The 13366-nt window shown below is 31.5% G+C and overlaps 1 protein-coding gene across 1 annotated transcript in view; it reads right to left on the bottom strand.

The window, feature by feature from the left end:
• Positions 1 to 13366, bottom strand: part of LOC118205588 (nose resistant to fluoxetine protein 6-like) — a 59822-nt gene that overhangs the window by 32919 nt on the left and 13537 nt on the right. The window contains exons 6-10 of the mRNA XM_085816803.1: positions 11222 to 11392; positions 9909 to 10002; positions 6453 to 6536; positions 4736 to 4904; positions 552 to 631 (exon numbers count right to left, since the gene is read on the bottom strand). Coding sequence (XP_085672929.1) covers positions 552 to 631; positions 4736 to 4904; positions 6453 to 6536; positions 9909 to 10002; positions 11222 to 11392 — 598 coding nt within the window. The remainder of the gene's footprint in view (positions 1 to 551; positions 632 to 4735; positions 4905 to 6452; positions 6537 to 9908; positions 10003 to 11221; positions 11393 to 13366) is intronic.

A 13366-nucleotide genomic window follows, 5' to 3' on the forward strand; every position in this document is an offset into this window, starting at 1 on the left:
ACAGCAGTTATAAGGTATTTCTCCCGCCTTCTTAGCGTGTCTTCGCGTTGTAGTGGTCTCTGGAATACGCTGGATGCGTATTCCAGAGATCCTTGAATCGATTCTCGACGAGGGCGTTGCTTATTTTTCATGATTCCCGCTTTCAAAAAATACCTAATATTTCCACAGTGGAGCCTGAACAAACGACGGTGGGGGATGATGATTCTCCCCACCAGGATGTGGCAATAGGGTCCAATAATCCCCAGTCGCCCTTCAAAAGGGGGTGTATGTAAGGTATTTCTCTCACCTTCTTAGCGTGCCTTCGTGGTGTAGTGGTCTGCCCCCTGGGCGCGTGTTCCAGAGGTCCGTGGTTCGATTCCTGGCGAGGGCGTTGCTGATTTTTCATGATTCTTGCTTCCAAAAATATCCTAATGCCTCTACACAGTCAGCATCATTAACCATTTTTTTATTTGGATGGCGGTAGTAAAAGTTGCACTGACTATAGCGCTAGGCTGAATTATTACAAAGTAAGTAAAAACAAATAACACACAAGTAAAAATTTTGTTTCTTACCTTTTGAGAGGAATGAGTACTATGAGACTAAGGAAGTACAGATGAGTATCTACCGGTATGTACCAAGCCCACTGCATACACTATATGTAAACAAAAGTTATATGATATAGTTCATAATAATATATTAAGAAATACTCGAACAGGCAAATAAAGTGCAGTTTTAAAAATAATTAGAAACTTTCTTTTTTGTTATTAACTTCATCAAAACTATAATTGTAAATAATTTAAAATTCAGCACAGACTCGCATCTTCAAAAGCAAAAAACTTTTCCTCTAATTGAAGAATGGGACATCCAATATTATTTTCCAAATGAATTCATTATCGTATAAATAAAAATCTTTTAAATTATTTCTGAACATTGCAGTAAATAAATAAATATGCATGAGAATTATAAAAGAATCTATAAATTTCAGTTACATGTAAATTTTACGTTAGATCTGTTACAATGCATTCCTTACATATTAGCGAAATATTTAAAAATAATTCTTTATTTCTGTTACATCAAATATATGCATTTCACATCGCCATTCCTATGAAAGGAGTTGTATCTTGTAAACGTACTTAAAAAGCATATTTATTTATTTTGTATTTAAAATTTAATTTTTAGAAAGTTACATGCAAAATAAATATGTAAATTTAAAAATACTGAGGTACAAAATAAATATATAATTCAAAAGTATTGAGGTGAATAACATTATAAAGAGTAATATCTTCGGAAAATATGGATACGTAAATGAATTTCAAAAACCTGAATATCCAAATCAGAACCAAATCGTATGACCTCAAACGCAAAATATAAATACGAAATTCTGTGAACAAATCGGGTGCTAGATGAATGGATTTATTCAGAATACTTTGAACTATATTTATTTTCAAGTACTCAGCTCGAGAATATTCTGAAACTGATGTCAGCTCCCTTGCATTAGATTAAATTCCGATTTAGATGGCGTATTACTTTAATTACGGTAAATAAATTTCTTATTTAGCTAAAGAATTTTTGCACATATTGCAAATAAATAATCACTTTGAAACTATTATCAGCTGATAAGCCCGATACGTTCACTACATAACTGGATGAATAATAATTGTAAATAAATTATTAATTAAAAGTAAGTTTTCCTATCCAAAAGTTAATTCAGACTACTAAATGTTGTCGAACAGTGCAAAATACGTATCACGGAATATTAGTTTATTCATGTGCAATGGTAAAACATATAAGATTATACAGATAAATTTATGTGATTTCAACAACCCAAACTACTAAATTAAAATGATCTACATGGCATACTCAGTGATAGTTCTCTGAAGGGTAGAAAAGAAGAAATTTGATGTAAAAATTCATTCCCTTAGAAAATTTAAGAATAGAAATAAAATACACGTTTACCAACTGAATTTTAAAAGATAGAAAATACCAGAAGAAAATGCGAAAGTAAATATTCATAATTTATTAAATATTTGCTTAAATACAGGAATTTGCTTCTACAGAGAAATTTTCATTCCAGATAGTAGCAATGAAACTTGTTTTCGAAGAGTTTTTAAGTCTATATATGTAATGGTTTATAAAATATTATAAGAAGGAATAATTTGCTTCTACAGATAAATTTTCATTTCAGATAATAGCAATGAAACTTCTTTTTGAAGAGTATTTAAGTCTATAATATGCAATGATTTATAAAATATTATAAGAAGGAATTAATCTAATTAAACTAAAGTCCGATAATCCGGCACCGAACTGACCGGCACACTCAATTATCCGTCACGCGTATATTTTACAGAAATGCTACATGAAGAGGCGTGTCAGTCTGTAGCAATCGGTAACTTAGGAGATTTATTTCGGGGCCATACTTATTATGGCTCAGTGTTATGCAGAAAATTCTGTTTAAAAAAAGGTAAAATATCGTCTTCTGATTAACCAGTCTCAATAGTTAAAGCTTTTCTTCGAGCTTTTCTTCGAGCAAATCCTTTAGCCCCACTTTCAAGAAACAAATTTAGTGAATGGATTAAGAAGCCAAGGATGAATGAATTGTGGAAAACTTCGCTGCTGTGAGAAGAAATGAAAAGTGACGAGGAAGAATATTTTAAGGAAATTTTACATTTTATTCAATGATGTTTTGATTAGATGATTGGACAATCAGACTCTGAAACGTTTTCACGCAACAGCAGTAGTAGATTTCAACAATTGATTAAGAATAGTAAATTTAGTATATTCCGTAATTTATCTTGTAGTATGATTTCAATCGTTAAATATAAAGTTCCGTTTTATGTTTGACATTTATATAATGTGTTAAATTATGTTGTTTCTCCAGATAATAATCAGGCATACTTGATAATTCGGCATTATCCCAAAATGAAGTCATTTTCCTCGAAGTCGGCATTATCCGAAGTCCCCAAAATGAAGAATTATCGAGCTTTTTTTGTGTATTAAAATAGATATATTACATGCTGCTATTTAAAAGGGAAAAAAGAAAGAAATGGAAATGTCATTGCACTATATCCGGTAATAGAATTTGCTCAGAACGACAAAAATATCCCTAAGGACTTTAGGAAAGCTCAGAGAAGTCGGTTATTCCCTTTCTAACACACGCGCTCAACTCATTTTCAACCTTGTAAGAAAACTTGTTTTTTTTTAACTTAATAATAAGCCTCTTACAAACAAAGACAGGTTTGAAGCGAATTGGCGCAAATAGTAGTATGATGTCAACCTTGGGTAAATCGTGATATTTCGTTTAGCTGACATATCCCATCCGAAAGAATTCTCAGCATTGTAAAGAAAATACTTATTATTCAATGCACATTTTTATGCAATATAAATTATGATGATGAGGATTGCTTTCAAAGAAGTGCTAATGGGAAGCATAACAACTCTGGCAATAGATGCAGAATTTAAAGAGAACTGCTTGCGTAATAAAAGTAATCAACAAATTGCTCATTTCCTCTAATTCAGGAGTTCTCAACCAGGGGCAAAATTTCTTAGTTTTAAGGGGGGAAACCTGTCATATATTTTGAACTATTAGATATATGCATTTTCTTATATTTATCAACACATTACATAAACGTAGTTGCATAAAAAATTAAATTAATTTATCTGTTTTTCCCAAGATAAGATGATGATTTTTTTTTTCGAAGAAGATTTTCAGCTCAGTACCTTACAAACCTTACTACGTTAAAGCAATTTAGGATGTATTTAGCTTTTATTTTTAATTTAATTTTAGCTGATTTAAACGTTAACACTAGTTAAGATCAATAAACAATATTATAAAATTAAAAATAAATATAACTCCTATTAGAATTGCATATTTAACCAAAAAGTTAAAAATTTCAGTAAACACACACGCATATTTTTTATCGCAAAAAAGAGTTCCAGGGAGAGACAGATTAACATACTTTCCCTATTATTTTGCTAAACCTCATTAATATAATGACAAATTTTAAAAACATTTTAACAAGTTTTAAAATTTTTAATAAATTTCAAACAAGTTAAAACAAATAACTTAAAAAAAGTCAAAACAAGTTTATTACTCCAGCAAATAAAGCTGCAAAAATTTTAATTACTCACTGTAAATTAAGCATATTGTTAAAAAATAAAATAAAAATAATTTTTATTTCTTCTGTATTTTTCGCGGAAACACTAGTACCTTCTTATACAAAAGTGAATTAGATTAGCTATTTTTGTTTCCAATTTAATTCACTCTTTTTAATACTTCAATCATTCTGGATTGGATTGGATTGTTTAATTATGGCAAAGCACACGAGGGCTATCTGCCTAAAGGGAGGGATGACTTCGTGGAGGATTTTCTAATCAAAATTGGCTCGTATACACGTTGCACATGGGGAAAACCACGAAAACGCCCATGCAGCCAGCCCCCGTTCGAGGGATTCGAACCTCGTACCGATCTACCAGTGTTCAGCATCTTTACCGCTCGGCCGTTGGTGAGCCCAATCATTCTAACTCAAGTTAATTCATTGCTATACTTTAGTATAAATCTTAAATAAGTATAAATCTTAAATAAAGAGATAGCCCTCGAGGCTTTGCCATAATCACACATTAATCGGAATCATCACACACATTAATCGGAAAGCAGAGTAGCAATTAATAATATAAAGAAGCAACAGTAAATGTTAATTTGATGTTGAAACTGTAATATAAAATTTAAGATTCAAACAAAATCAAGTAAATTACATACCATATCAGCAGATGGCACAAAATTATTGATATAAATAAGATTTGTCCACCAATTGGCTTTACATTTAGCAGTTAAGTCTTGCTCAACTGTTTCTTTCCATATTGGGCCCGATCCAATATATGGCACAAGATATATTACAGCAATAACCAGCATGAAAGGGGGAGTCAATCTAAATTATTAAGAATAAAAAATGCGATTTAAAATATAAGAATAAATCTTATAAATACCACTATGTTATTTGAATGAAACGGAATCATTAGAAATCTGGATAAAGTGGTTAGCCAAGTTATTTCTTTAAGGAAATGGTTAAGCCTATTTGATACAGAAAAACAAAGAAGTTTTCAACAGTTATGTGTTTTTGAGAAGGTAAAAGACACGAGGAGAAAACAAATTATATCTTTATTGTTCATATAAATTTACATTAATATGCATATACAGATATTTATGGTATTAAATGTTTTATTTAGACTCAAGTTACCTTTCTGTAATAATAGATTTCCTTAATTTCATACATTCATGAGACGTATACAATGTTATTATTTTTAAAATTTTTATCAGTGCTGTAAGTTAAAAAATAAATATTTGCGACAGAAAAATTATTTATGAATTATTTTTTATGATTTGAAGGCTGGAATAAAAATTTTAGAAATAAAATATGTTTTTAATATTTACATCGTAATAAATGTATTTCTGTCACTGAGCTAAATAAAACAAAATTAGCTTAAAGAATGGACTTCGAAAGTGAATACAGTTTTTATGGAAATTCAAAAATATTTCAGGGAAAATTAAAATATCTGGATAGGAAACCGTGTACAGAGCAATAAAAGTACTTGCTTCTTTCAGCTCTCCTTTTAAACGGATAAAAAAAAAAATAAACGAAATTAAAACTGAGGAAAAAAATAAGGGAAAGTTCATTGATAATAAAAATTATTCTTTTAAAACTTGTGATGGCTTATTAATGAACACTTAAGGTTTTATAAACCAAATTCAAAGAAGTACATTTAATTAAAAAAAACATCGCGAATTATCCAATGTAATTTATAATGTTTTCTATTTTTTACAATAAAATCACAGTCAATTTTTAAATCAAGAAATCTGAGTCAGAAATGTCTGAAATTTCTCATCATTAATTTTAAAATATACTCAAAATAAAAATCTAAGATGGCAGGAAATGTTAGATTTCTCTTATTAACTTTATAGGATGGAATATGGCCAAAATTAGCAATGGCGATTCTTTATATTTTTTTAAACAGGGGTTAAACATTTAGTCATGTGATGGCGATAAAAAAGATCCACGAATAAAAATAAAAAGGATTTTATTATTATGAAAATTAAGATAAATTACATTCGTGGCCTCTTTTAACGTTATAATCTTCTTTTGACCTTGCATGTTTTATACAATTTTTTTTTATTTATATAAATAAAGCTCCGTTTTTATACATAAATATACTATGAAAGCAGTTCAGCAACAGTTAGACAAAATAAATGTTTCTGACTGCAAAAGTGCCCTTGAAAGAATATATAATTTTTTCTCGTTTCTTATTTTTATTTCTATAATAGTAAATTGCCGCAGCAAGCGTTTAAGGTCATAATTTATCTCGACCTTGTAATGATCTTTTGATCTTGTAGAGCAGAAAAAATTTTCCCCTTAGTGCATTTAATGCCATAAGTAGAATTTAATTTCAGTTCTAAAATAATTTCAATAAATGAGACTTACCTCCAAAGTCGTCTGGCGATATAAAGAAAAATATTTAACTTCCTTTCTTTCCCTTTCATAACACCATATGAGACAAGAACTGCACTGTAAACACATTTAAAATTCTTAAATGTAAGAAGAAAAACTGAAAAGCTTCAATTAACAATATTATTATGTTACATGAAGACATTTTCCACCTCAAAGATTATTATTTATAAACTTTTCTGTAACTTAAAGACATTTAACATTTACCTAGAATTAATGAATTAGAAATGCAGAATCAAAGCATTGCTATGATTTTCCTTCGAAAATGTAATTAAAATGTGTTCAGGTTTAGAATTTTCGTTGGCATTAAAATCTTGACATAAATTCAGCACAAAATATAATTATTAGTGCATAATCACTACTCAAAATCTCTAAGAGTACGCAAAAGTGCAGAGATTTTTGAAGATCATTTACAAATATTAACAGCTTTGAGATTTGATAGTTATTACATAGTCATTAATGGAGATATGAATTACAAACATTCCCTATGAGGTCAAGAAAGAATGAACAGCCGAGGGAAAATACTGGCAGAGTTTTTTCTGTTGACAAATAGATTTGTGACTACTAATAATAAGTATGATCTTCTGACATTTTGCTCCACTTTGGGGAGCTCTTGAATTTCCGAATGTGTAGATCACTTGTAAGACGGCGGAAGAATAAGTACTGGTTCACATCTCCTTTGACTCTAATCGGCGCAATTCTCGCTATTGGAGAGGTTCCTTTTGAGAAAATAATCTGCATATGGGTGACCGGTGAGGTAATAAGTTAGGAAGGGCTTGGAGCTTCTGATTTCTGTGCCGATTTTTCGAAAAACTGGTGAGTGCGCCTGCCTATTATTATAGCATTATTCCACTCTTCTTGCCACTCGTGGCTTAGATGTTTCTTTAGGATTTGTCGTAGTTGCAATTTCGGAACCTTGATGTTGAGGAATTCGCGTTCTTGGGAAAGAGCTGCTGTTTTTGCCAGATTGTCAGCGGTATTGTTGCCGCTATGCCCTTTGATACAAGTTGTGGTTATTTCAGTATTAAGATGTTTAGAGATTTGATTAATTTCATGGGCCAGGTCAGAACAGTTCTCTGGATTTCGGATGGAGAGTATGGCTGCTTGGCTGTTTGAGTTAATGGATATTTTGGAGAAATTGTCTATTGACGCAATGTTGATGGCAACTTTTATTGCCAAGAGTTCTGCTTGATGTATGCTATTGGAGTTGTTTTAAGTACCCTTTTCATTTTATTTTAGAGTACAGATGTTGTTGCATTGAAAAGAATGCTGCACATTCTACTTTTCTTTCGATTTTTGATTCATCAGTGTAAGCTTCAATTCTTTTGTTTCTTGAGTCGATGTTCTTTTGGATTTTTATTTTGGTATGTGGATCGACTGGATGTTCTTATATAGAGGAGGCGCTGTTCGTAATCATCTGCAGAATAGATGCAATCCTTGAAGCTTATGCTTTTTCTGAATTGAAGGACTAAAGAGTAAATATCCTCATCAATTGCTTGAAGATACAGAGGCATAATACCTGCCAAGACATTGAGGACTGAGCTGGAAGTGGTACGAAAGACACGCATGATGTTTAGCATAAACTGTCGCTGTATGGACGTTAGCAATTTCTTTTTTCTTTCCGTCATCGACAGGGCCCATATTGCAGCTCCATATGTGACTATTTTTGTGATGACGGTTTTGTATAGGATCTTGCTGATGTGAAGATTCAATCCCCAGTTAAATCCATGCATCCTGCGAAAGTTCTATCCAATTTCGCGGGTGTTAATCTTTATATCCTGGAGATGTTCTATGAAGTTGAATTTTTGGTCGAGCAGTAACCCAAGATATTTTAATCATTTGACGTTTTTAATTTTACTTGTTTCTAATTTTATTTTGCGTTGGTTTGTAATTTTCTATCCCGGCTTATGAATGATCATTACTTGGGACTTGGAGATTGAAATTTCTAATTTATGTCTCTTGCAGTGATGCTGGAATATATTAAGTATTTCTTGGCAATTTTGTTGAAGAACTCTTTGTGCTCGTCAGCTAACCAAAACGACATCGTCTGTAAACGTTATAATTTTGGCGAAGTTGGGATATTGCTGGTTTATGATATCGTTGAACGTGATGCTTCAAATATCTGCGCTCATGCAGGCTCCCTGGGGACATCCATGTGCTTGTGCTCTAGGAGTTAAGGTGTTGTTGTGCAGTATCACGCTACTGCTGTCTTGGAAAAAGTTTTCAATGTTTTTGTTAAGTGGGTAGCGGATGTTGTGGAGAAAATGGAGGATGGTGGGCCACCATAATGAATCAAAAGCATTTTTGAGATCAAGACACAGGAAGTATTTGGTTCTTCGATTGTTTCTCACTTTTACTAGAGTTTGTCAGGTATTTTCGGTACGGTTTATAAGTTGACTTTAGGTTCACGAACATTTCGGACCAAGGAATAAGGCGTTTTATTTACGGAGTACCTTTGTAATAAAATTACAATGACCTCTATATCATCCAAATGAAAACTTAAATAAATAAATGATGCAATAGCTAAAGAACGAGAAGAAAATCGTCGTGGATTGGATCGTTGAATTAGAATAATTTCCTTTGATTTTCAGTTATGAACCTGTGTACAAGATGCTATTGTTAAGTTTAAATAAGCGATATTCTGTAATCCCCAAAAAAATTAATTCAGTTTACATTAAATTTTACGGAGACAACTGTTTTGGCTTACGAACATTTCGGTTAACGAACTGTTTTCAGGTACAATTTAAATTCGTAAACTTATAGTTTAGATCTTTAATCTTACGATTAATTAAGATTTACTTCTGAATCCGAGACACGAATACCCTTAATACGAACAACTTTTAAGCTAAACTGCCGGACTCTTTTAGTTTTTGGCATATTTACAATAAATTTAACTGCTTGAGTCAAACTCTCAAACGTATTAAAATATCTTAAGGTAAAAATGTGAATTACTTAAATTATGTACTTTACGGAAAATTTACGTAGAAACAAATATTCTATTTAAAACTGTATTAAATACGTTAATTATATTTTCAGTATTTTCATTATTAGAATAGGTTAGAATAATCGTCTGGTAGTCGGGGCAAATTCTATGTCGAATGACGATTAACGTCTGTGATCTTAACGATCTAATATCTAACGCTGAATACTAGTAGTTCGGTGCGGGAATCGAATCGGATTGGTTGCATGGTCGTTTTCGTGGTTTTCCCCATGTGTAACGTATATACGAGCCAGTTTCCCTTAAAAAGTCCTCCAAAAAGGCATCCCTCAGCCCTTGAGTGCTTTGCCATAATTAAATAAACCAAACCAAAACTAACATCTGACATTCCTAATTTTATCAATTTCATCATGACTCAAGCATAAATTAATTAAAACTGGAGTGGCAAGATTTTATAGACTTGCGTGAATGTACAAGCGTAATAATACAAATACCTGATAAAGAAAAATGTTTCGACGTTTAGGAATCCGTTGGCCATAAACTGAAATGCTATTTCTTTGCCTTTCTCTCTTGCAGCCAAAAGTGCACCTAAAATTTTTAATGCATATTAATAAATATTAATAAAAAACTATATGAAAAACTCTTATAACTTATAAACGTCTTTCATTAATTATACTAATGATGTAAATCTTCATCGTTCACGCGCATTGTAAATTAAATGAAGCTGATATATTCAAAAAATAAAATACATTTAAATAAATATATTAATACTCTGCTGATTTTAAGCAATATGACATTTAAAATAAACATATACCAAATTTTAGTTTTTCAGGATATATAAAGGAGTTAGTGCTGAATAAATGATTAATATTGAAGGTTCATTGACCAATAGATTCTAAATGCGCAAATAAGAGCTCGAAATATATACGAATGTAAAATATCCTTGATTTATGGCTGGACAGGAGTTTCAGACTTTGTTTAGAAGCCTCTGAGTGGAGCACAGCAACCATATCTGTGATTTTAACTGACAACGTATTATTGGTACGTTTTCATGCTATATCTCACTGTTTCTCTTCGTAACATGGTACTACCAGCGGCCAGGTGATAAAATCGCTGAAGACTGGTAGTTCAGTCCGGATCTAATCCCGATGAAAGAGCTCGCTGATTGAGCACTTAAGTGGTTTTCCAAATGTGTAACATGCAGAGAGTCATAGAAAATCCTTCACGAAGGCATCCCTCCTTTTAGGCTGATAGCCGTCCAGTGCAAATAAAATAAACCAAAGCAAACCAGTCTACGTAACATAATCAGACGAATGAAACGAAGTGCTTCTGTGATGCATTTCTATGGTTACATAAATTATGATTTTTAACAGCACTAACTAGGGCCTAAGTCAATATTACACTTGCAAGAGAGACTGAAATTCACACGGGAGCTATTCAGATACGTGAGCACATCATTTTAAATAAGACTAAAATAACAAATTTACAGGAATTTTTTAATCGAATTGGATTTATTTAAAAAAGAACCATAGGACATTTTCATTTGCTTGGTTACAGCCTACTGAATTTTTATACTTTGGTTAACAAATTAGAAATAAATTGTTATTTTTTCTAACCTATTAATTTCATTAGTAATAAATCTAATACCTTCGAAACAAACTTCGCTTTAAAATTTCAGTCCCTAAACAAAATATTGCAAAATTCATGCTACTTTGCAAATTTTTCTTTGTTTCAACTGTTGCATGGCATAATATTGCATCATTTCATTTATTCAAAACAATTAAAAAACGTGAGTTAAATTACTTACTGCATCCAGAGAAATTGAGATAATGATAAGTGTGGTTAAGGATAACCCACAATATTGTTATCACTTTAAAGCCGTGAAATATTTTAATGGAGTCAGATGATTTGTCGCTCTTCAGTAGTCGTTCGGTATTTGCATAAAATGAAAAACATAGAAGGCACTTGACTAGAATACCTAGAAAGCAGAAGATATATTAGTAAATTTCCGCTATCATCATAGATGAAAGATAATTGATAAGTGGAGAGAAACTAATTGTAATATTTATTTATAGTATAGTAATCTATAGAGCTTCTGTTATTTTTCATATAACTAAAATATTTATACAGATTCTTCGCTTATTCATTTCAAAATATACATATAAGTAAATTAACAAAAAGGGAAGAATTTTTTTTTAGTTTGCTGTTGTAGTTTTACTCTGTCGATTATAATCTGAACCATACAGTCCGAGCTCGTAAAGTCTGAGCTAAGAGCAGATATTAGCCCATAAATCATCACATAGTTATTTGTAAAAACCTGATTTCTTCTGATTCTCTTTCTTCTCTTCAGCTTTTGAACAATATTACCAAGCTGTGACAAATTAGTTATTGAAACCCTATTAACTATCAGTTCGCTTGGAAATAGCGGAATTGATATCCGCTTCGCTTATGTGCGTGCCCATTATGGTTTCTTTGGAAATGAAAGAGCTGATTTCTTAGCTAAAGATGCTTAAATTTACGCACTGATATCAACATTAGCATTCCAAAAAGCTATTACAATAGCTCTTTGAAATGCTAAAATCCTTTCGTTATAAGAAGTGGAATGAGGAATATATTTCATCTTGTAATGCTGAGGTCACCAAAATGTTCTTTCCTTCTATTTACCATAGACTGCATTCCGAGTCTTTTCTCTCTATAAATTTTAAAGTTTATCAGTTTTTATCTATTCACGGTAAATTTGAAAATTACTTGTTTCGTTTTAATCTAAGATGAAACAATTTATGGTACTGTTCTCAAAAAGAGTACCTCAGGATGTGGAACATTTAATTTTCTCGTGCTCTACTTTTGATGGCCTTTGAACGATTTGAAAATGTTCGGAGTGACTTGGCCAGTGAATTTACGTGTTTTCGTCAAGTCTAAATTGCTGTTCTCTGCTTTTGTTCGCTTTATTTATGTTCGCTTTACTTTTAATGTTTTACTTAACTTACTTTTGTAAGCCCCGCGTTGTACATATGTGGTGCGTGAGGAGTCTTTATGTTTTCAAATAAAAAAAAGGCTGGCTTTTCGGACGTCGAGAAAAGGGAATTGAATCCCTTGGAGGAAAGGTACACTTTAATCTTTTAAGTTCTGACTTTTATTACGTAATTTTTATTCATTTGAGAGAAAATTATCACTGATTTTCTCTCTTCTTTTTTTGCCGAGTTACTTGGATCAGATTAAAAAAAACCGCATTATTCGGATCAGAATGATATGTGATTTTCGTGATGCGAAAATGATTTAGTGAAATTACTTTTTAAATAACGAATACTCACTAGCATTTAACAAAGAGGAAAATCTGATAATCTGATTATTTAAAGACCACAAGAAAGTCTTTTCTTCCCCTTTATCAAAACAATGAAAAGTAAATGGTTTGCCTCATTTATTTACTCAAAGACGGCCATACTTTAGTAAGTATATTATCTCGCAATTCTTAATTCACAATATTAATGAGAACCAGTAAAGTTTGTTTCACTTAACATGTTATTTTTATGTCCAGTCTGTTTTGTATTTCTGTTTTTTTCCGACAGCTGCACCAGATATGTAATTAGGTGAATTTTAAATAGCAGTGTTTTGCTAATATTTAGGCTTATATTTCGTTCAAAAATTAATAGCCCGATTAATAGGTATTTAAATCTGCTTAGCTATTTTATACTTATTTAAACTTGTATTTCCAGACTCTGAAGTAATTCTAGTCTTGTTAATTTTTTAATTATAACTACAATTTCGTAGTGAATAAAATTTTAATTTGCTTTTACTTGCTTGTACTTCTGGTATAAGCAAGTTCTGCTTGCTGAAGTTGTCTGGTAGAATAAAAAGGTTAACCCCGTGTTCATAGTAAGTGTAAATTAAGCTTAATCTAACACTGGATGCCAGTATGATGGAAGAGTTAACAAACCCCTTTTCGTTAATTTAT

This window comes from Stegodyphus dumicola, chromosome 5 (assembly GCF_044657685.1).
Source record: "Stegodyphus dumicola isolate Sdum_Otavi_A_Nest chromosome 5, ASM4465768v1".
Classification (NCBI taxonomy): Eukaryota; Metazoa; Arthropoda; class Arachnida; order Araneae; family Eresidae; genus Stegodyphus; species Stegodyphus dumicola.